This window comes from Anabrus simplex, chromosome 2 (genome assembly GCF_040414725.1).
Source record: "Anabrus simplex isolate iqAnaSimp1 chromosome 2, ASM4041472v1, whole genome shotgun sequence".
Classification (NCBI taxonomy): Eukaryota; Metazoa; Arthropoda; class Insecta; order Orthoptera; family Tettigoniidae; genus Anabrus; species Anabrus simplex.
In genome coordinates, this window is record NC_090266.1 from 1,180,055,981 (window position 1) to 1,180,081,443 (window position 25,463).

General features: G+C 39.4%; 1 protein-coding gene across 4 annotated transcripts in view; it reads right to left on the minus strand.

Moving 5' to 3' along the window:
- Positions 1 to 603: 603 nt before the first annotated feature.
- Delta (neurogenic locus protein delta) overlaps positions 604 to 25,463 on the minus strand; it is a 1,656,387-nt gene continuing 1,631,527 nt past the window's right edge. For all 4 annotated transcript variants that reach the window (XM_067142151.2, XM_067142152.2, XM_067142155.2 and 1 more), the window contains 6 exons: positions 15,528 to 15,588; positions 10,107 to 10,358; positions 7,395 to 7,455; positions 4,163 to 4,466; positions 2,507 to 3,834; positions 604 to 2,048 (listed from right to left, as the gene is read on the minus strand). In XM_067142151.2, coding sequence (XP_066998252.2) covers positions 1,910 to 2,048; positions 2,507 to 3,834; positions 4,163 to 4,466; positions 7,395 to 7,455; positions 10,107 to 10,358; positions 15,528 to 15,588 — 2,145 coding nt within the window. In that variant the 3' untranslated portion in view covers positions 604 to 1,909. The remainder of the gene's footprint in view (positions 2,049 to 2,506; positions 3,835 to 4,162; positions 4,467 to 7,394; positions 7,456 to 10,106; positions 10,359 to 15,527; positions 15,589 to 25,463) is intronic.

Genomic DNA, 25,463 nt, shown 5'->3' on the forward strand with positions numbered 1-25,463 from the left:
TGAGCCTTTTTTCCTTAAATTATGCATAGAGGCCAGATGTAAGCTAGAGTGTGCTAACACTTGAGCTGTGGTAGAGTAGCTATTCCTTTCATGAAGTTTTCATTTGGGAGTACTTATATTACGTACATTAATCCAGTATGTTCTTTAGCATTTAGAAATTATAATAAACAAAAGTACTGAAATTAACCGCTCGATGCCATTGGTACATTCCAAAAATATCATCAGTTAATTATGATTTTACTTTTAAATAACTACATGCAGTATCACAATTTCCAGGAAAAGAAGTTTTCACAAGCATCTTGCAGTGAAACTACAATTGCATATTCTTATTTACTAGCAATTCTTGAACCATGCTGTTTTTGTTTCAAGTTTACTAGTACCAGTTTTATGTTTTCACCATCTCTTCATGTGACAGAAGTAATTTTGAAATTTGGAGTTTATGACTGCAATTATTAATGTACCCAAGTTCAAATATGACATCAGTTTTCAACAATATTCTCTGAGAAATATGAACATATTGAAGGATTGCTTCTCTTTCACAAATTGAATGATGGGAAGGAAAATTTAGGGATTTCATTAAATGAGACAACTATTGTAACTTGAATGAACAAATTTTACTAACACGTGCTGGTATAACACAACACAATCAATCCACATTTGATCAGGAACAACCTCAATACTTGGAAAAATAGCCAAATAATGACAATTTTATTTTAAGGAAAGTGAACAGTTATATTGACAACTCATGAACTATGTACACAATATTACACTGGTTTACTATAAATATACAATATATTACAAAAAAGGTCTTTTCGACATTTTTTATCCCCTCTTTAAAGTCTTTACAATTTCAACTCGTCCCAAAACATTTTAAGTACAATTGACAACAAGTGGTAGTATTTAGGGGCTGCATGAGGTTCAAATTCATCTAAAGTGACTATGATGGTCGACAATACAACCCTTACATTTCTGTAAAGAAACCCCTTGCTGCCACCCAAAAAACCTGGAAAAATGACTTAGTTTAATAATATAACAGGAACATGGTATCTTTGTTCAAGAAAGTGTTTTTATAATCACTTTACATTACTAATAACAATGGCAAATACTTTACAAGTAATTCCTATAAAAGACATTTCCCTCATGCACAAAACTGCGTACTTCAATTGAATCTTAAATTTTCAGTCATTAGGCAAATTGAAATTTAACAGGCCCTTCATAAAAAAAATATATACGTCCATTGTTTGGATTAATTCTGACTTAGTTTCAAACGTATTAGATCACATGAGTAACGTACGTACAATCACGCACACACAAATATAAGTTGTCTGTTAACCTACATTCACCTCTCTAGAGAGACTTTTTTTTTCTCTTTACAAATCATTATCCCTCAGACTGGAGACTATTGCTTTAGTAAAAATTGCATCAGGAGCTGCAGTGAATGTATTTTTTGAGATTCTTATTTAAATTCATACACTAGGCTTCCAATAATAACAGTTGGTTGAGTGTATGTTTATCTGTCTTTTAACACTCAGAATAATACTACTCAGCAGTACACTTAAAATCACTATGAACCTGCGTCGTTTTCCACGGAAAAGATGAAAAGCACATTTCCTACAACGGAGTTCTCAAAAAATAAATAACTGTACAGGTGCTTTTTTTCTTGTTCCTCGCTGGATGCACTGCTCAAATTCCTCCTGAACCCAGGGGTTTGCTGGACAAGCAGTCAATAGGGAACCAGGTAGGCAAAATTTCACCAGTCACTCGAGATCACATTCACACTTGACGAACGGTAACACACACACACACACACACAAAGTTTATCGTTATTTAATGCGCTTCATTTCCTCATATAGTATCCAACCATATTTTTATTATTTTTTAATTATTTTTCTTAACGGAGTGCTACTCGCTACACTTCTGTGGCAAGCAGCCCATCGGGGTGATGGAAATGTTCATCTATCACATATACACTGCTAGTGGGGCCAGCCCCGGGTGACAGAATACTGCTGCTGTCTTTGTCATGAGACCGCTTCATTAACGTGGGATCACTGGAACAATAGAGAAAAAAACCCTCATATAACACATGCTAGTGTATGTCAAAAAAATGCTACCTTCACCATGTTACAATAAAATACAAATTTAAGGAGAAATATAGTAGGAGAATGGGAAAGAACATAAAATTGAGTTTATGGTAGGAAAAGTTAGCTCTGAAATTATAGAATTTTGACTCTTAACATACAACAATCAAGGAAAAATGTCAGCCATAGAATTTGTGGTCATGAAACCCACATCGAATAATTAAAATTATGTGAAGCCTCTAAATGGAGGAGAACAAATTAAGCCTAGTACTTGGAAGAGAAGTGACTGTACGCTATGAAAAAACATTCTGCTGAAAGTGATTTACAAGACAATTTGTAAATGCCTGAGATAGGAAACTTGAGTTAATGACCATAAATCAAATAGGAGAGTCAATGACTATTACACTTAATAACTGGATGTAACCTACCTTGTGTTACAAAGTGATGAATCCACAGACAAGACAGATATCCTCTTGTCTCCCGTCGATGATGTCCTCGCGCTGGGACACAAATTGTCAAAGTCTTTGTCTAGCTTAGCGCTACTGCTAACGTTCAGCAGCGCAGATGTTCTATTAGACTGACGATGCACTGCTGCATCTGTATTCAACTGTTTATGTGATTTTGTTCTTTGGAGTGAATACACTGGCCCACTATTGTCCGCTACCTGTTGCTTAGGGTAGCACAAGTCACTGTTACTTAGGTCACCACTCACACTCACATGTCCACCCCCGCCCCCACCCCCATCATCAGGGGACGGTGAAGTATTAGCAGCTAACACATTATTAATACACTTATCCCACGTGTTTTTAATCATGTGCGTATCACCACCACTTCCAGGACCCCCGCGTTTAGCCATACTGCTGTGGACTGCATTCTGCTCGTTCTGCATTCTAGCTTCATCGTCTGCTTTCTGTTGTTCCCGCTTCCGCCTCTGCTTCATGCACATCACCACAACGGCAGCAACCAAAACTAGGACAGGGACAGCAGTTGACAGAGTCGCAATCACAACCACATGCTTGGTGGATAATCCAGAATCGTCTGTGGGTTCAGACACTTGTCTGGAGATGTTTCCTGCAGACCAAGGCACCTCCACACTTGCAATTTCATTGGCTGATGTTGCCTCCTCTGAACACAAAGGCCCATGGAAACCAGGAGGACATTTACACTGGAAGCTGTTGACTCTATTCAAACACGTGGCACCATTCCGACAAGGCGAAGAACTACATTCATCAACATCAATACTGCAGTCTTTTCCTGTGAAGCCTGGTCGACATGTACATTTGTAGTCATTCACCAAATCCATACAAGTTCCTCCATTCGCACATGGTTTGGTCTGACAGTAGTCTACCTTACTTTGACAGAAGTCTCCAACATAACCTGGTATACACTGGCAGCGAAACTTGTTGACCAAATCCACACAGGAACCGCCATTCTGGCAAGGGTTGCCATTGCAATCATCGATGTTTACCTCGCATCTGGTTCCATTGAATCCTGATGGGCATACACAGTCAAAATTGCTGATTCGGTCCACACAGGTTGCACCATTCAGGCAAGGAGAAGACTCGCATTCATTGATCTCCGTCTCGCAGTTCACACCGCTGAAGCCAGGAGAACACAAGCAGGAATAACCCTGAGATGTATCCTTGCAAGTTGCTCCATTCTTGCACAGAAGTTCCTCACAGGTCTGTGCAGGAGTCTCACAGTGAGGCCCTAGCCAGCCCTTAGGACACTCACATCGATAGCTGGTACCATTGTCCTGAGAAACAAACAAAAAAAACAAAAAACTTATACATTGTTGACAATGTACAACTGTACACAGTATCTAATTGCAATCATTTCTTTAATGCTAAATTAATGTGATGACGCAAATTGTTTTCCCAGGAGGTAAAATTATAGAATTATTAATAAAAAGTTCCCTCATGATACTTTAAAAAATACAATAAAAAGCATTAAGAACAGGAGGAACTCTAATCCTTTTGCAGAGAAAAGAGTCATCATATTTTGTAAATCCTTAAATTTTGTTGGGAACAAAATTTATCTGAACTGTCACACAGTATAATATAGTGAGAAGGAATGATGCCTACCTTGCAGACACCGTTGTTCAAGCAAGGTTGGTTGTGAGTACAATCATCCAGCTCCTTTTCGCAATCTGTGCCAGTAAATCCTGGTGGACAGGTACAAGTGTAGGAACCTTGGCCAGTGTTAAAGCAGGTCCCTCCATGTCGACAAGGCTTGTGGTTCGTGCAGTAGTTGAGGTCTTGGTTACAGAAGAGTCCACCCCAGCCCTCATCGCACAAACAATCCCACGGCTTCTGGCATGTTCCGTGAAGACAGCCTGGGTAGCGTTCGCACTCGTTGCACAAGGAGCCCTTCCACCCACTGTGACACCTGCAACAAAAGAAGACATTCACTTATTGCAAGGAAAAATGTACATGCCTAATGATTAGCCAACACCGCTACCTCGTGACAAGAGGAGAGATTATAAAGCAGATTGTTATCACTAGAGTGGAATATCGAAGAGAAAAGCAATGAGATAGTATTCTTTCACCAAAGTCATAACCCATAATATATTTCTCGTTTGACAAGCGATCTTCACTGTTAGAGATTCACACCACATTTTCAAATCCTAGCTGATACTTGAATATCTCTCTACTAATATTATATTTCAACAGCAACATACAAAACTGGGGGAGAAAAGGTAAACAGACAAAGCTATTGTGATACTTTTTGTTTGTTATGTGGAAGCACGTTTTGAGGATCCAAACAGACTGAATTGCGAACTTTTGGTCTAGATTGTTGTATTTTCGACATGCATTCTCAAGTAGGATGTATTATCGTCCCATGCCTGCGCGGCTTTCAGTCATCGAGAGGACCAAAATGACCAAGCATTTCACTGAAGTCTCAAGCAAGTAAGTCAAGATAGGATAAATGTTATTTTATCTAAAGTGAATTCTGAAAATTCCACTGTAACCTCCGAGGTCGGCTGATTTAATAACGCAATTGTACACTAACAGAGAGAAATCATGTGACTACGTAAGCTGGACAATAAATAATTAAATCTATGACTTGAATGACGGGATGTGAAACCCGTATAATATGCATGAGGAGCTAGCAAGCTCAGGCATGAGTCAATGTAGGCGGCATGTGCAAAACGTTCTCACGGAACTGAACGGAACCGGACCGGAGGAGTACAGTCTGGCGTATAGGCCATCTCTAACAGTCACGTCATAGAGGTAACAAAATAGGGAGATCCGAAATATGCACAGATTCTCTTTAAAAATGCAAGGCATAATTATTATGAACGTGAAGCTCTCGTTAAAATTCTCGATTGTGTTTAAAGTCGTGACCATGACATCATCATATTCGAGCGAACAACAGTATTTATATGAGGAGAAAAACTGCACGAGCATTTACGGAGCAACGCCAACAACACATTGATTAAGACCAAACAATCCATACTCATTCACCTCATTCAGAATTTGTATGAAAATTGCTTCAGATTCCGTGATGATAGCCTACGAAGTCAGTAAACAGATTATAGTTTGTGCGATGGTAGCTAATTTGAACGTCTGAAAACGAAGCTTGAGCCAGTCGTATGGGAACGTCTGGTTGAGAATAATGTATTCACGGCTGCTTTCCCCTCTCCGTTACCTGCCGTTTGTTTTGTCTCTATCGGAATGCGCACTTCGTGAGCTGGAAAAGATTCCTCGCCGCTTTGGTTAGACACATTTCTCAAAGAAGAGACTCACGACTGTCAACTCCGCTTTGTATGTAAGGGAGGTTGATGACTTTCTAGGTAAAGTGTACACTCACCTCCTGTTACCAACGACCATCCAAGTTGTAATGTTTTAATACATCACAAGGGAATGGAAGCAAACTTCATGACCCCATTAAAAATATTCTAAAACATCCGAGATTGTAATGCTAAAGTGAAACTCTTTTTCAGATTCTCAACAATGGAATGAAGGAACTCATTCTGTTGAAACGAGTTCGAAAGGAGAAACATTTTATAGAGTTCCAATACAAGAATAAGAGATGTTTTCAACTGAAAAGGTTCTGGAAGAAAAATACAAGTTTGGAGATTCGAACACAGATCCATCGTAAATGTATCAGGTCGTTAAATCATATACATAGTTAATTTAATGTAATTTCAGCTGTCAAACAACTAAAGAGTGATAGACAACACGGTTATATTGATATTGTATGAAGTCTTCTTTCTAAGGCTAACCAAAGAGCAATATAGTGCATCGTACTGTCAGTCTCGCCATCACCGAAGGTCACTGCCCTTTCATGCCCAATGAGGAGACAAGGGACCTAGGTTTCCAGTTTTCTCTATACTTTTCCCTCTTCTGCCCACCCGGAACTATCACCTATAGAATGAGGCTGAGAGAAGAAAGGTTACAATCGAAGTGCAATGCTGCAAGGTTGAGATCTGCAGCATTCTGTGCTCCCCACCTCCTCCCCCCTACACACGGCACTCAGGCATCACATGTGAATCTCATTGAGTTGCAGCGGCCGTGAGCACGGGGAGGGGGAGGGAGGTCGCCCAGGCCACGCCCACTAGGCAAAGGTTCCCACGGTGCTTGCCGGGCGCACGGACTCAGTATGCAGGTCAAGGAGAGACGGACGAGCTTGCCAACATCTTCCAGTTGTTGTTCTTTATTTCCAAATATACAACAACTTAAAGAAAAGGCCTGGCTAGTGAACATTTTATCAGGCCCAGAGAGGTATATATTTCAAAAAAAAAAAAACTTTTAAAAAGATTCAATATTGGCAAGAAATAAACAAAAGTCCAAACAACTTTATTATTAACTAATACTATTCTACTCTACTATTCTCCTCTTGAATTACGGGGATGACATAAAATAATGCAGTAAATAATGCTTAACACCTCAGTACACGTAAATTTTCATCCTTCCGTTGAGCAAACAAAATAGAAAAACAGCAAATAAAATTACATATTCGAAATACATAGTTTCTCTAAGAGAACATTTTAAAGTTTTACGAGAAGGATCATGAAAACGATTCCAAACCCGTACAAATAGAAATTCAAATGCACTAAAGTTAAACTTAAGTAAAGTTTTAAACTATCTCCTAACAGACAATACAGCGAAAACTACTGGGCTAGTGATACATTACGAAGTAATTTGTTTGTGGTGGAGATCTCTTTCCTTCTGCCAAACGAGAAAAACCGAAATTCATAGAACGAATAAGATATATAAAACACTTTCAAGGACAATACACCCCACAGTGCTAAAATTCGTTCAAAGGAAAAGGTATTTAACGACATAGAAAATGGACTATAATTATACTTACAGACACTCGCCCGGCTTTGTACAGTGGCCATGTTCTTTGTGACATCCCTCCGAGCATTGCGCTGTAACAAAGAAAGGACCAGAAATCAAACAAACGTAATAGCAGCAATTTTATCGCGTAATGGTCATACATTATGGCGAATCGTAACACTGGTGGCCTTGGGGCAGACAGGATAGGGAATGGGAGGAGAGATTGTATAACATTATTAACCAGTAGTATCTGTGTACAAAAGAAGACTGTCAATTTAATGGACACTGGACTGCCAATACGTGCTCTTGTAATTTTTTAACTCACACATACAGAAAGAAACGAAAATCATACCCCACACTTAATACTAATAACTCGAGGAATATCAACAAAACAATTATTCGTACTCGTGTTCAACTGCAGAATCTCATCCTCAGAGCACACAACAGTAGCCACGAAACTGTGTTACACTAGCCATAGCCTGTATAACATCACAACCTGGACCTTTCCCAAATGATGAATTGAAACCCAACGTCTAAAGTGGCCTGTTAGTTCGCTAGCACACAGGAGCCATCACTTCTATAGGTAGACACAGCGAAAAATGGCAACAATTTTGTTGAAAACTACGCTATCATCACTGAAATCCCAAACAAGGAATTTTAATGTTTTCTTCCTTACAATTACTCTTCAAGCTGTTGGCAAAAAGGCGTACACAGCAATCACGCCACAAGCAAATACACACATCTGCCTCACTCCACCGCGGTGGAGTGGGCAGCTGCACCCCCAAGGTAAAGGGTAGGGGGGGGGGGCACTCCCCGGCGTCACCTCCTATTGTCAAACCAACAGCTGCCACGCGCAAAGACGCTTGCGTCAACTCACTGATGGGACCTTTAAACCTATTGTTTGCGTAGGCCATTACAAAGCGAGCCACTTTATGAATGGAAGTACCTTTCTCTATACTTTCAAGCGTACACAGTACGATCTGGTGTGTATGGGACTCTAATACAAGTGCTGTGAATCACCTGGCACTGCCTGATCCCAGAACTATCGAAAGATGTTCTAATTAGCAACATATCCACAAAGATGTTGAAAAAAATAACCCACTGGCTTATACCTTTAATAGTTACTAAAAAAGTTTGTTCAGTTCCACTTATGGTCGTACTAGTCTTCGTGTGACTGACTAGGCTAATTGCGTGTGAAAGTCAAGATTCTCATTTCTTGTGCAGTAGAAACAAGAAAAAAATTAATCGCCTAAAACCTGGTTACACCGGCCGGAACACAATCGGGAGATGGGGGAAGGGGATATGTTAATACGATTAGATGTTTCCTTTTTTATCCATTTTGTGTTAACTATCGGAGAGGCGAAGGTCATAGACAATATCGTGCGGAGGGGCGGCATAGCACTTTCCTTCTGATCCAACTGGCAACGTTGGCTGCATCAGCCGTTCCCACCAATCTGAATATATGAAGAGAGGATGCTGTGGTTTCTACAACACGGCCAGGTAGCTTTGGGGGCAGAGATGAGGAGGGGCTAAATGAGTTAACTTCAATCAGCCACATTTATCATATACATGGATGGTTTTAAAAGTCTACCAGAAAATACATTTCGCGGCTTGAGTTTTAAGCACAAGATGCGAGGTGAGGTACCTTGGCTCGAGGCATACCTGGAAGCGCAGACAGGATTTCATGCTCACCGCGGGGCCGTGGCATGTGTCAGCAAGGCCACTGAGCGAGGATAGAACGGGCTGTGAGCGTGGGAAGGGGCCCGGAGCCTGGGAAAGCGACGGGATGGAGTCTCTAAAGGGCCCAAGGCAGGTAAAGCGACCATTCGCAAACAACGGAACATCTCTTATCATGCAACAACCACTGCACGTCAACTGATACGTAATACTGCAGTTCCAGTTAACGAGCCCAAACTGCAATAACCTTTGAAAATAAAGTATGCCTGAAGCTCTTATTAAATGAAGAATTAACATACGAATAAGTTAGACTGTAATTTTATCCAGTATTTACCACTTCCGTCCATTTCATGCACCTTTTCCAAACACGAATGCCATGATTTCTTAAGAGACTCTATAGATGTGATCTTTCAAGAAAGTACTAGTGAAAGAATGTGTTGGTCTTGTTAAAATCAGATAGCACCAGCTCCAAGCTTCGTATGTGTAATTCAGGTACTGAAATGTAGACGTTCTTTTAGAGCGAGCCCCTTCTTAATGAATGCGTCATACAGTAATTAACAAGTGCAAAGAAGTGAAAGACTTTACAACAAGAACCTCCTTTGTTCTGCTCTGAAACATTTCAATTAGTAAATGGCTTCCTCGTGAATCAATGGTCAGACCAGAAAATGAAGCCATGAAAGGCACTATACATAACATCGTCAATTTACAATAGTATGCTAGGGTGTAGTCCCACAGTTACTATTGGCAGAGATAAATTTATTCGAATAAATTACTAGAGTTTTGCACCGACATCTTAGCAACAAATCTTCCAACATTATGTAACAATCACAAAAGAACAGCTTTCTTACAGGACACTATATACAGTTATGAACAATATACACAATGCAGCGACCAGTAGAACTGTTATTAAGTATTCAGTTGACGTGTCACTCGCAAATAAAGTAGTCTACTACTGTAGTTACTTCATGGTGGTGGAAGGACCAACGTACAGATAATAATCATTCTTACCACACAGTTAATAATAATAATAATAATAATAATAATAATAATAATAATAATTACTTACGTTTCGTGCAGTAATCCCCTTCCCAGCCAGCCACACAAACGCGGGTTCCTGTAGGAGAACACGTATAGTGGCCGAACTGATCATCTCGAGGACGGCACAGGTTAGCACACCCGGCGCCGTAATAATGCTCGTCACAAGTGACGCGGTATTCATAGCTCATGACGGAGTGTGACGAGCGATGCTCATCTTCCGTCCAGTTCTGACCGACGTCAAGCCAACGCTGGGTTGTCAAACGAGTGATCAATGTCTCCCCTAGAACAAAACAAAAAAAAACATGCAAGCTTACTCACAACTCCCCTCAACTTGCTCTAAACGTATTTGAAGTGTGAAATTCTATGTTATTTGAAGAAAGCAAAAGAAAGAAAGAAAGAAAGAAAAAAAGAAAGAAAGAAAGAAACAAACAAACAAAGAGTCCTGCATAGAAATTTCGAAACATGAAAAAGGTCGCCAAGTTCGAACAAGTGTTATCAAGTGACATACCACCACAATTGCACAAAACCAGAAGGATCATCACAACCCTCCATCTTGAAATTAGTTAGAATATATTTCACAGAACCACCGTTCTAGCATTAATACAATCATAACCTAGATGATTGAGACAGTCTTACACAGGTCCCAATTAACTGACACCTCGTACGTAGGGTGTCGCAGGAGGAATTCTAAATTCCCATGATGCTGAAGGAGTACTCCTGCAGCCAACCCCCCTCCTCGCCACTATCTCTGTCAACCTTCCCACCCTAGCCGCCTCCTGAAAATAAATACCGAGAGTCACATAGTCCGCACGCGGGTCCAAGTTTCACCTCGCTTTAAACCAAGGTAGCCTGACTGTGTTTCAGACTTAAGTTTAAATGCGTGAATACAGTATCAATTGTTTGTGGATCCGAAGGAATCTACATAAAACACACACACACACTAAAAGCGTATCGTATGCTTCATGAATAGTTGTATAATTAGAAAAATAATACAGTTATTGCAGAGAACTTCAAATTACTTCAATGGTTATTATATCTGAAGAACTATTCTTTATTTCTCTAGCACCTACATTTTTAAATAATTAAATACTAATTATTCGGTTTTGTTAACAATGCTTTCGTTCGGAAGAACAGCAAGACTGATTCTTCGCGAAAACTCGTGATTTCGTTCTTTTAAAAGCAGAGGTCGTCAGTCACTTTCGTAACTAGTGATACAGACCAGAAACATTGTTTGCTCAGTATTAAAAACATCCGTACTCAGCTGTAAAATAGTCGATTGTCAATTGAGATGAATTGCAGGCCGGTATTTTCTCAATTCTCAGGCGGTTGATGACCCGTGTTTGGAATCTATTCGGACGGTGAGGTTCTAGGTTTGAAGATGTTGCCCAGAGTCGCACATGAAAGTCGATATTTGAAGAAAGTGAAGTTCTTTAAATCGAATACTATCACTATCACAACGGGCTAGCCATGTCCCACTCGGCGTGAGAACCCAAACCTAAAGAAGTAACTATAAACACAGTTGATGCTCTAGGTCGCCAAGTTCGAACGAGTGTTATCAAGTGACACGAGTGTTATCAAGTGACAGAACACCACAATTGCACAAAATCAGAAGGATCATCACAAACCACCATATTAAACTTAGTTAGAAGATTCGTATAAAATCACACCCAAAAGAGGTGATATCTTAGGCCGTTCCCACAGAAGTAGAAAGGAAAGAAGCAAGCAAGGCAGCCAGCCAGCTTCCGTGGGTCCACCGCGTAATTCGACACCCGTCCGGTATGCGGAGGGTGGGAGTGGCCTAACGAAACGTCGCCACAGTTTGTTTACTGTATGTTGCATACCCAAGACGTGCTTTCGTCACAATCACGAAACTTTCAACTTTCTTAAAAGTGTGCATACGTGAAAAAATAAGTTAAAGCACGCAGTGTCGTTCCCTGTTTTAAGCAAGCACATTTAAAGATTGCTCATTTAGACTTATCATTTATCATTAATAATAAATCTAAACCGGAAAGGCATTTGTCTCAGAAGATGAGATTTATATAGAACCAGTTTGGCTCTTTCCTTAGTTTTTATTAACTTTATATCGAGAGTCATTTATCAACTAATGTAACAAAAAATGCTTTCTTGGGGTAAATACGAGCTTGTACAGGGCATGCGCAGTGTGCAGGTGCGCAAACGCACATAAAGCATCCCTCCCCACCAACCACAAAGACCAGTTTGGACCAACTCTCTATCTCTCTCTTATATACACTTTTTTTAAAGTTGTTTATTTTTATAAAAATCCTGTCAGTCGTTCGTTACGGACAGATGACTTCGAAGCTCCTGAAGATTTTTCCCACTGGAGTTTGGAATTTGATTAATCTGTCCACGACTGTTCGATGCTTTCGCGTGACGTCAGACCATCTTGTCCAACATACAGAAACCTGCTTCTCTATTGTTTAATCTTAACCATTTATTTCTGAAAAATCTCGAAATGAAGGAAAGGTATTTGGAGCGAGAACACAGGGAACTTCCTGAGTAACACAAATCACCTCTGAAATAATAACAATTGAAATCGACGTCTATAACCAGGTGTACCTTACGTTTCTAGGAAGGATTCAGGAATCAAAGTTGGGTCTTGTCTACTTTACGCGCACGCCCTGAGAGTAAATATTCCACACTTACAGTTAAAGTGAAAATCCCGAAGCACCTTTCTCGATATCAATTCGAAATAATCGCATATACATCATTACCGACAACACAATAACAGGTTATCAAACAGCATTTACACACGAAAGATGTAAATGATGAACTGACAAGTATCGAAATAAAACAACAAAATACAAAATAATAAAGGGTAAACCTAGGCTATAGATTTTAAGAATTAATAAACTAAGAGGAAAATGAGGAACAGACTTAAGGGTTTTTATCCACAACACAAAGGGAGTCTGGTGAGAAAAAGCGCATACAGACATATTTCTGATCCAACAAAAGGGTCTTAATTAATGCAGGCAGTTCTACGGTTTCTTGTAATTGCAACATAAGGAAATACTTTAGTGGGAAACGATACATCACTCCTAACATTATAACATAGCTCGGAACAATTAAACAAGCCAACCACAAAGAAGAAAGTTTCTCTATAAAGATTATCTTCAATTAACGAGCGAAACCCTTACCCGAACAAATCATACCATCTTCTCTTAATGATTTCTGAGGCAGAAAAAACAGCGTTAAATAACAGATTTTCATTCTGACAGCTTGAGACGTATAAACTCAAGCCGAAGTTGCGAATTCTCAGTTCCCCATTGGACAACTTAAGTTTCCAGCCTTTTTTCTACCTGCTACTAAGGAGCAGTTATTTTTCTTATTGCCTCCTGTCTACAACAGCATGCGTGTCAGCAAACCGATGACGACCGCAACCAAGGCTACTTCAATGTATTATTACTGCCCTGCTATTATGTACTCAAACCTGCCTGTTTTTAAAAAATTGCCTTCTAACTCCTGAAAATCACGTAGGGGAGGATGAGCATCCTATACCGAGGTGTTCTTCACACTCCCTCCTTCCCCTTTCTCGTTCACTCTCTCTCCCACCTGTTGAAAGAGCATGCTAAAACTACGATGTGGTAGGTAGCTAGGGTTGAATATGGACCCCGGCAAAATATGTACAATGCAATAAACTTTCACAATTAAGAATTAACTTTTGGATAGTGAGATACTTGCAACGACCTTACGATTCGCATCAGGTCTAAAGGAATTGTTGATAATCCATAAAGATCCCACTTCATGACACGAGCAACAATTCCCTCATTTCAGGAAATATGCTAAACAAAATCAGTCCGTTTTAAGAATAGGCCTCTGAGTGACTAATGCGGCGAGTACGAGATCTCCATAGGCTACACTGGGGTAGGCGTCATGCTTTAATTTTACAAGTAACTGCAAAATAACATTATCCTGTTTCAATACCCAAGGGTGCTTTACCGACTAACGTTCATTTGTAAATGCTGAACGACTATTTGAAAAATTACAGCAAAATAATTTCTACCATGTCTCCTCACATAAAATGTTCGAATGTAATTTTTTGGCACAGGATTGAAGTTCCTGGTCTATTCCTTGGGAGATAAAATTTCCCCTTAAGCTGCCATTATGACGTTAAATTTAGTTTTGATCTTGTGTTGCAACAGGAAGTTCAGTGATGGCTCCCCCTGACTAGGGTGTCAGGTTACCTCCAGCAAGCTCGCTTCCCATGGCAATACTTGCAGCAGCACAGGAAGGAAACATGGACACCGACCGGAAGACTGCTTCTTCAAGGTGGTTGTGGGGGTGGCAACAGCTGTCACCCACATGGCTCATTCTTACATACTTCCTCCATATACTGTCAAGAGTATATTTTAAACCCTGCTGTCTATTTGTCTGAAGTATATCGTATGAACAATGTGAAGATCTGAAATCTTGAGTACCTTTGTACACATGCCAAACATCGTCACTGATGTTTTATACTGCTATTTTTTTTGAAGTCGCAGTCGATTCCTATGAATATATTTTAATTCCATCCTTTTTCATTTTAAAATTCGCCTATTACTGATGCTCACTTGGGGAATCTCTAACTCTATTACACGCGTTTATCACTGGCCAATCATAAAGAACATTCTGGAAACGACTTATTGCAGAAATAAATATACATTTACATTATGTGCTTAATTATACAAATGTAATGTTACGAATGATAAGAAACATAATGCAATATTTAAGAGGCACTAGAAAAATTATGTAGAAATGAGACAAAACTAAATGACTTCCCATTTTTGAATTTTAAAATATCCTAGAAAATTGTAAATCACTTTAGAAATCAAATTCGTTTTTTAATAGGAATAATTCATGAGGGATTAAAACACGTTCTGGTTTATCTACAGAGAGTAGGAGACAAGAGAAATTATCAAAATACAAATTAGGCTCCACTACGTACAGTAACGATATTTTTGTAAATTACTGAAAAAAGAAAACATTCACTAGAAAGGTTCTATAATTATATAGAGCTACTGTAATAATAGCATGCTTTTCACTGGCATGGCTTAATTCGTGAAAAATAAATTGAATACTATTAATATTGTATTTATTAAAGCGAAAGTATTGTCTCTGTGTTATAGTAGTCGCAGAGGAAAAAGAGAAGAATTTCTGTATTCCGCAACAGATTCTAAGCAGTTTATTGTGTTAGCTAAAGTGCCCTTTCTTCTCCCTACGCTTCAAATGTTGCGATCTAATCAGGTACTGAGAGCTCTAAGCTCCATACAAACGGGTTGGGACGGCTAGCCACGACTTGTCTCATCACCGTACATAGTAATTTATTTGAAGACAAAACTCGTGTCCACATAGTGACGGGAGTCCAACATGCGATGTGGGGCTGGGTTCCTAGCCAGTGCTCGCTCGTCCAGCAAGACAGGGACGTGAGCCAACTTTCAATTATTCAACTTACCTCCGGATCGTGACGTTGCATTGTTATCGTGAAGAGCCTCCACAATCAACGAGAAAGTACCCTGAAAATAAAACATACACTTATTTAACTCTACAGTTACATATTTCTACTATACTACAAAGAAATTGTGAAACAAAGGTCAATGATGTGAGGTCGTTAACATCTAAAGGAAGAGGTCCTCTTTCCACTCTCCATCCACTAGTATCAGGTTGAATGTTTTAAAATGGTATTGATACTGTCAGTAAGGGATGGCAATTACTTCATTACATTACCAAACAGCAGATCTTAAACAATAACACGTGTAATTAAGCAAGTTATTGGAAGTATTATTCATATATACAGTAGCTAAAAAACAAAAAAAAGAGAAAGAGCGCATGGTATTGTATAACTTCCTCACAGATACATTTTGTTCAATAATAACAGCATAGAGGTATGTTTTCTGTGGTTATCCTTAGGGATTTCACCTACACGGGAGGTGAATTATACTTCGATACTTCAAATTAAGTCTGATAAAATACTACATTACAATACATATACGGCACATTAAGAATGCACTTCCTCTAAAATTATTTTCCAGACAAAACAGTGTCACTGAATGCATGCAGGGCACGTACATGACGATGAAACAGTATCAAAATCAAAACGTTTATAGAGATTTTTATTTTACAATAACAACTTATCAATATTTATTTAGTGTCGAAGGAGGATCGCTGGTTATATAACTGTATCGACCTATTTTAGAAAAAAATTATACAACGTGACATCAATACTCCAAGAACACTGCTCGTGTTTAGTTTCTCCTGGCTCATCCTGCCCCCCCCCCCCCCCTCTTCATCCTCCACCACTCCTGCCATTACACCGTCATTTCCGGACGAGAATGTAAGCCGGCGGCAGCTACAACGGTCCCTGGTTCCAATCAAGTCCAACCAGTCGCATCTCTCCCTTCCTCCCCTTCAAACATGGAGTACACGGTTCGCATTAGCAATTATCCTCAACTATACCCCATTCAAGCAGCATCCTCCATACTTTGCTCCACTCTAGAAAGAGCTCGATATTTTGCAAACAGTATCTACCTGAGTAGTACTACTACATGATGGTCGATGTCATTAGTTTTTATCGATGCGCGCGCAACTTAATTAAAATGAATCCCTTCTTTCTGTATAAGGAGACGTTTTCCCACGGTGCTGGCTGCTGCATGCCAAGAGGAGTGGAGCTGGAAAATACTAAACAGCCTTGTGACTCGCTTCTCGTTGTACCGTACCGTGAGCCTACGTGCTGGCACATCGCGCGCACACATTCCAAGGCAACACGTCACACACAAATTCACCCTAGCATGCAGAATCTTTAGTAATCCTAATTTAAGGATTATATTTTGTTGACTATATAATCATATAATTAAAGACAACTCGAACATGACATGAGGAAAGAATACAATAATATGGGATTCGATGTCAAGGAGAAAAATAACAATAAATCTTTAAAGAAGGAAAATAAGAGAGCGAGGGAGCAGGGAGTGTCCGACCACTATACCATAACCAGAAATTGAATTTCATCATTACTGCAACAGGCATCAATTGAAAAAGAAAAGGTAGCCTAACAGAAAATGAAATAGAAAATGGCAGTAGGCAAGATCAGATTGCAGCAAGGTACACGGGAAAGGAAAGCAGACACTACAGTCCATGAACCGATAGGATTCATCATTGGTTGCAAATTTCTCGCTTTATAATTAAGCACTATGTTCTTAAAGATATCAAAACAATTTTGGACCCATAACTGTACAAACATGCTAGATTTTGAAATATCTGACTTCATAATTGAATTAATATGTCGCAAATCCGAAACTTCTACGTAATATACCGACATCTCTGAAGAAACGAAAACGGGTCTTACAATTTTCGCAGCTGTAATTGTTTTGCGCTAATTTGGAACCACCATCAAAATACTCAGTATACACACAGATTATGCAAATATTGGAATAGTTTCTACAGAGTTAATTAAAAGTCGACTTTCGTAATGAAAGAAGTGCTTTTGTAGTCCACAATAATTTTACTGATATCTTCCAGAGTGGAGAGGTCAAATGATTTAGATCACAGGTCGACCAAACCTACGAAGCAAGGAAAATTTACAACGCTATTCTCACAGTAACACCCTATACGAAACACATTCGTCTGTCAGCTTCTCTCACATCAAGGAACAGTGCTGCATAAATATTGTAAGTAAAAATGGCCTGAAAAAATTCGGACCACCTCACGACTCCTACAGAACATCCAGTTTCTACATGGCACGATAGGCAGTTCTAATGCGACGAAGGTACGAAAGGTCCACACTTTCAGGTTAGTTACATTCAGAATATTCCAACTTAATAAGAAGTCTCCGATAACCATTTCTATTTATTTAAGAAATAATAAAGAATACTGTATACTGCCGGATCGGCAATTGGAGTAAGGTTTTCCATAAATGATGGCGCGAGTATCTTTATTTCAGCGATATGGATATTCCGAAATTGTCATACTTAAAAACATAGTGGTATCACACTGAAATTTAAATCAGCTTAAATATGTAAAGCAAGCACCGATTATTAGGTATGTCTTACCATTTGGGAGAATAAAGGGAAGGTACGAAATCAACTCTAACCACAGAAATCCTGAAATGAAGCTTTTGCAATAAAATATTTAATGAAATTTGAAGTTACTGAATAATGCACCCAACGAAAACTGATTAAATATGCTTCCAACAGCGGCTCTTTAAATGTGTCAAATTAGTTTTGAAACAAACATCACCGGGCAAGTTGGCCGTGCGGTTCGGGGCGTGCAGCTGTGAGCTTGCATCCGGGAGATAGTGGGTTCGAACCCTACCGTCGGCAGCCCTGAAGATGGTTTTCCATGGTTTCCCATTTTCACACCAGGCAAATGTTGGGGCTGTACCTTAATTACGGCCACGGCCACTTCATTCTCACTCCTAGCCCTTTCCTCTCCCATCGTCGCCATAAGACCTATCCGTGTCGGTGCGAGTAAAGAAAGTTCTTGAAAAATTAAAAAGAAACAAACATCACGTACTACTGTCAATCCACTTAAAAATGAGTAACAGAACATAGCCATATATTTTAAGTCAGATACATTATGCTTAGTTACAAGAAAAAAATCACTACAGTGTATGTACTACATAGATATACAACGATAGGGTGGTTACGAGTTAATTGATTAGGTGTCATATTTCTCTACAACAAAGTGAAGATTGTTACAAATATCACGGATCTAATTATGAGAACGGTCTCATTAAATAGTAGCCATCAAAAATCCTGTAACATAATTCCCTATGCCATTTTGTAAGATGTCTCCTTTAAACCAATCACTGTCATCTACCCCTGTGTCCTAAAGGAATTCAATTTCCTGTACGCAAACTTTGTTCAGGAAATACGCCACAAAAGGTAAGGGATTTTGATAACAGATCTATGATACACTGCAAAACCAATTCATGCTAACGTTTTAACACTTCCAGAGGAATACAATTAAAATTAACAATATAAATATCTATATCTCATAGCAAACTGTATAAAGTAATAATAATAATAATAATAATAATAATAATAATAATAATAATAATAATAATAATGTGACATCGTGAATTCGCCCGGAGGGTGCATTTTTTTACAACTTGCTTTACGTTGCACCGACACAGATAGGTCTTATGGCGACGATGGGATAGGAAAGGCCTAGGAGTGGGAAGGAATCGGCCGTGGCCTTAATTAAGGTACAGTACATCCCCAACATTTGCCTGGTATGGGAATGGAAAACCACGGAAAACCATCTTCAGGGCTGCCAACACTGCGGCTCGAACCCACTATCTCCCGGATGCAAGCTCACAGCTGGGCGTCCCTAACAGCGCGGCCAACTCGCCCAGTGAGGGTGCATTTTACAGCGCCAGAAAATTTCTGAAACGCCAACGGTAGAGCTCGAATTCGATTCCCACAACCTAATCAACTGTGCAACTCAGCTGGCCTACAAACTGGTGGAACCAGCAGACATCTCAAAACTGTAAAACTAAGATAATGTAAAGCGTAAATTATACAATATAAAAAATCCATCATAGTGCAAATCGGGTGACTGGTGAATCATTATTCATCGAATTTCAAGACCAGTATCCTACAAAACGCCTGGTTTCAGTGAACTAAGTACAACCCTACTGCACCGTACTGTTTTCTACTGTACTGAGCTCAACATGCAGAAAATCACGGAATAATTTATTATGCCTATTCGAATTTTGAAGTGAAATGCTGAAATTAAGCAGACAATCTACTCTAACAGAGACTATGTTCTGTTCTGTTCTGTTCTGTCCTCTGCACACGGATCAAAGGATCCTACGCTCAAATCTATCTCACTCTCCGGACAGAGGTCCGTTCAGATGCTGTACTGCAAAACCTTCGACGAACAGGAAGACCGGGATATTCTGTTACTTGTGAAAATTGTTACGGGACATAATATATAATTTTATCAGCAGACAATTGTGATATTTAATTATGAATGAATGAATGAATGAATGAATGGAGATGCAAACTGAATACAGCTGAAATCAGTCATAGCCTTAGGGAGACTTGAAGCTATGCAAACACGCATCCAATGGCTTATATCAGTTTATGGTTAGGTAGGAGCAACATTTGGCAAGTGGTTTTTTCTGAACAATGTTCAATATGTACTGTACGGATAGATTTCATACGTTTGCTGCAATGAGCAGTAAATACAATTCAACTGAATAAAAGAAAGGAAAAAAGCACTTGATTAAGGAAGTTGCATAATCCCTTTCTCTTGAGTTGGTCCAGTTATGGCATGGAATCGTGTCGTACACCCGCACTGCGCATCCCTTTCTACCCTAGTTACCCTGCAGGCTGGCAACAAGCCTAGACGACTTCTGGACCCACGTTAACATTCTGGTACATTTAAAAGAAACCCTTAGCATCCTAGTGAACCAACATGAAATACCGCTAACGTTGCTGGAGTTAGAAGTCATGAAAACTAGGTCGACTTCGCTTTCTCATCACCTATATTGATCGCATCTTCCTCGTGTCTGGCTGAGACTAGATAGACGATTAGCGTGGGGTACACGACGGATTAAGGAGAAAGATCGGATGTGTCAGCTTGATGTGTGGATTTACTCTATTAATCCTTCTTTTACGCATATTTTTCTTTATTTATACCTAAACAAGGACAGATAAGAGTCCACCTTCATACGGTGTAGTGAGAATATCCAACTCGGATGCACAGCTAACAATTGTTATATCTTTTCTGAATGTTATTCACATCGGTTTAGCGACTACTACCCCAACAGAAAAAGACAATATTAGGAAATTAAAACTTAAAAACTAGTGAATCTGTAATCGGTCTCTGAAATACAGTGGAACCTCGAATCATCTCGGGAGCTAAATTTTATTTCGAGTTATCGAAATTTTGAGATATGGAGAATACCGTTTTTGAGCATGTATAGCACATAATTGAATAATATGTATCTAAAGGCTTTTACTGAATACATTATTTTTAATAGTATTTAAAAATATACAAACTATTCTACGGCATCACGTTAATTATAACCCTTATTACAGTAACTTTTCAGGAGACAGGATACAGTAGTGAAACAAGAAACACATTTCCGTTAACACCTTTAGAAAAAATCCGTTAGCCTCTTCTGTTTGTTGCTGTTAAACTTTCCTCTCTTCACGTTGAAACTTCCCGTCAATACCATGTAGCCAAGATTCGTAAATAGAACTTGTCATCCGCGACTTCGGGGATTGCTTTCGTACATGACCGGTAATTAATTCACACCGGAGCGAGGCTTCGCCGATTTTCCGATGACGGCAAATTTTAGTGTTTCGGTTCCCGTCATATTAGCTCCCACCATCACTGTAACCCTTTCTTTTCTTTATAACTGTTCCTCACAAACCATTAACGCCGTACTGCACAGTTAATGTTGCACAAAATTCCATAAAAGTATTTTTTGCTTCAAGGGAGGGAATGTTTGCCTCGAGAAATCGAGAAATACATTTAACCTAATTTCGAGTAACAGAGAAATAAATACACGTGAAGAATAGGACAAACGGACGGGAAAGTTGAGTTACTTCGTGATAATGAACATTCGAGTAATGGACGTTCGAGATATCGAGGTTCCTGGGTCAATTATCATATGTTCCCAGTTTGAACGCAATTAGTTTCAAGAACACTTCATGTAAGCTTTAAACGTGTACCAAGAGCCCCGAAGTCTCTGTGAACCATCCTACATAAAGATCTGAAGTATGTCAAGTGGTAGTATGCATCAAACTTGAGTGCCACCTTGTACTACATGAGAAAAACGACGACGTTCTTTTCATTCCACAACCACCCTCGTTTAAAGTAAAGGGGGCAGTATTGTTCCACAATCAAAACACTAATAGCACTTACAAGCAGTCTCTCCGTGTTGGTCGGTGTCTCGGCTACTATCTACACGTTATTACTGTGCCTGGCTCGAGTCGGGTTACCCATACGACCAGACAAATGCGTGCACAGCACACGCAATTGCGTGCACTAAATGACTGCCTTCTTAATTGGAACCGCAGTGATTGTTTCCGAACAAAATACTGTAGGCTTCCCGTGTCACAATTTCCTAATTCAATAGGACAATACGGATGTTAAATGCTAATTTAATATCTGCCATATTATTATTATTATTATTTGTGATACCTGAAACCACCTCACTTCAGTTTCGACTCCGTTAATTTATAAATGTTAAGTTATTCAATCTGCCGAAACAGAAGAACCTAGAAGTTACAGGCCTAAACTTAATTTGGTACAAAATTATGGGGGATAATATTCAGTATATTTTCATCATCTTCTCTGAGAAAACTAGAAAACAGATGGTATAGTACTCCATTCGAAAATCGCTCAAAAAAGCTCGCGAAGGCATAACCATTTTCTTCCAATGCGAACAAGTTAGTTATAAAATAGAGGCAATGAATTGTATAATGTAGGTATGAGCTTCACAGAGGACACAGCACTTCAGAAACTGATCTAGTATACTGATGACCCGCCATAAAATTAGACAGACTTTCACGGTTCAATTTCTTCAAGGAGACATTAAAGCTTTATTCACTGAAGAATTCCTAACAGGGGCTTAGCTGTGAAGACATTATGAGAAAATATACCTGGTACACAACAGAAATGGGAAGTTAGAATTCTTGAGCGTTATAAAGTTGTTACGGCTATCTAGCCTACACCTTCAGTATGACTTAACTAGCGCACAGAAATGGCTTTGGAAGAAAGTTCCCCGTGACATGTTTACAACCAGGCAGCTACTGGACAACGTGAAATGGTCAAGAATTATGGCTGATATTTTAAGGTGCTGAGTAGTCAAAAGTCATTGTTTTTCAGACAAGGGCCAACGGCACACTACAGTAGCAGAGGGTCTCCCCTCACGTATTTCTTCTATGGGAACTTGTCATTATGTTCAATCAGAACCTCGGCTTCCCACTGCGTTTATTGCTGTTGCAGGTAGCAGGATGAGTGGACACTTAGTTTTTCTAAAAGACCGAAGCGGAACGGAAGGAAAGAAAGAACGTGGGTATACTTCCACGCAGGGTCCTCAGAAAGTGTTAGAGGCCTAGACTGTTATCTAAAATCCGTTAACAGTTACGCATTCCATGTTAAGATCCCTTATAATGATTGTTAACAAATAAAGTCTAACAGATAAAGATAGAACAGCAAGAAATAAACTAAAACCACAATTTAAAAATTACTCATAGGTCCCAGCAGTCTGCATTACAATAATTACCCAAACATACTAAACAAGAAAACGAGACTTATAACAAAATGGTTATTTCATCAATTTAAATCCAGTATGTAATATTCAAAACAGGTCATTTGAACTCTAAAATATGACTACATTAAAGTTATCACTCGCTAACCGTAGGTACCGTAACAACAAACATGAATTACATGAATTTGTGCATGAAAAACTGCGAAGATAAACTCCAAACGGACGGCGCAGACAGATTTCATTCAGAATATGACTAAGTATTGAAGACAAATTGTTAGACACTAGAGGATTTGGTCAAAATAGTTCGGAAATAGAAGTTTCTCTTTACCGCAAAATTAGAGAGATTGTAAGAAGCCCGGGAAGGAGATTATGTAAATAGGTCCCAATAAATAAAATACGGGGACAAGCGGTCTTAAAAAAATACGGGCACAAGCGGTCTTAAAATCTCCCGTAAAAGAGGATTCTGTGGCTTAAATTTAGTGGACCGCAGCGAGCAATTTGGCAACGTCGATTGCACCGGGATGTCCCTCGTTAAGTAGCTAGAGGGTGTCGAGCAGGAAGCAGGGCACACCAGTTAGCTCATACAGCCAGTTAACTCCGAAAAAATCTTTCCCACACTTCTTCTATTACTTTTCCTCCCTGTCTCTCCATAGATTGAGGATGAAAACTAGAGGCTGCAATAACCACTCAGCCCAAACATTTTTTAAGAACCTTTTAACAAAAGACAAAAGGGAAGTGAACGGACCAAGACATTAGATCTGACGATACGATAAATCAATCATCTTCTGAACCACACAATAAGCGATGAGAAGCCTAACAAAGGACTCCCTGATGCTTAGAAGTTTCTTTAATATGAACACGTTCTCACCTCAATCGATCAATATTCATTAATTGTGAAGTTCTGCTGCAAAATTAAAATAATACATCATAAATCGGTTTATTAACAGAATAGTTTCATGTTTCAATGCGAGTATTACTGAGAATGTGGTGTTCTTAACAGGAGTCTTGCGCGAAAAGGAAACAGTAGCCACCTAGCGGCCGGAAGCCGTACTACATCTAGTGCTGATTGATGGGAAGTTGCCGGCGGGGAGGAGGACCTTGTGGGGTCCAAATCGTGCCTAGTACAGCCCCCCTTAGGCATGGCTCACTAAATCTGCCCCCTCCCCAACCCTGTGTGGTACAGACTGGCACACAAGTTGCCGTTACAATAGCCAACGAGGTTTGGCTCAATAATACATGCATGCATGCATGCATGCAATAACACGGTAAGCCTTGCCAGTCATTAGGACTTTACACCTTCAGGTTGCACATCCTACGCCATATGTGCATCAAGAACAAACCGAAACGTTTTTAAGCCCCTCGCACAGAACACAAAAGAATACACGCCTGCCTACCATCTGTTGGCAACCAACAGCAGCCTATGAGCAAGTGCTGACCGCCGCACCATTTCAAAACTCGAAAAGCCATCTGTTAGTCAAAGACAGTGGACACCCCTAGCGTAAAGTCAACCATTCAGTAATACGGTGTCCGAGATTAGGAATGTTCAAAACGGAGGAACAGAAGAGTCATGCCAGTTTCAAATGATGCGACGGATACCATTAGTATGACAATTTGATACGAGGAAATCGGAACATGGCCTATTTTTTCCCTCGAATGATATAATAGAAAAAATGTCCATATTCTTCAGATAGCTTCGTACATCTAACGGCCGATACGTAGTCTAAATTCAGTTAACGAAATCTTGAAGTATATGTATAATGTATTTTGTTTATCATACTTACAATGCGACAAAACAAAGGCCAGTAAGTATACTGTATATGCGCCAACAAACAACGACAGATTGAAAATAAAAAGCAGGATTGCATTTAACCGCTCAATAACAAATGAAATAAATAATGCATTCTATAATATAATAAATAAACGTAAAAACGCCAGTAAAATAAAGAAAAACTCCAAGGCAGCAATAAATGCCACCAATCTTCTAAACATGTTTTAAAAACAACGAGCCGTCCTTAAATGAAAGAATAACACGCAGCCGTAAAGCGATCTATCATAGTGCCTGAACATATCAACTGACGTAAGGACGTACGTAGACAGGGCGAAAATAAGGACGCGCTGTTTCGTACAATATAACTAACCTTCATATGTTCCATAGATACA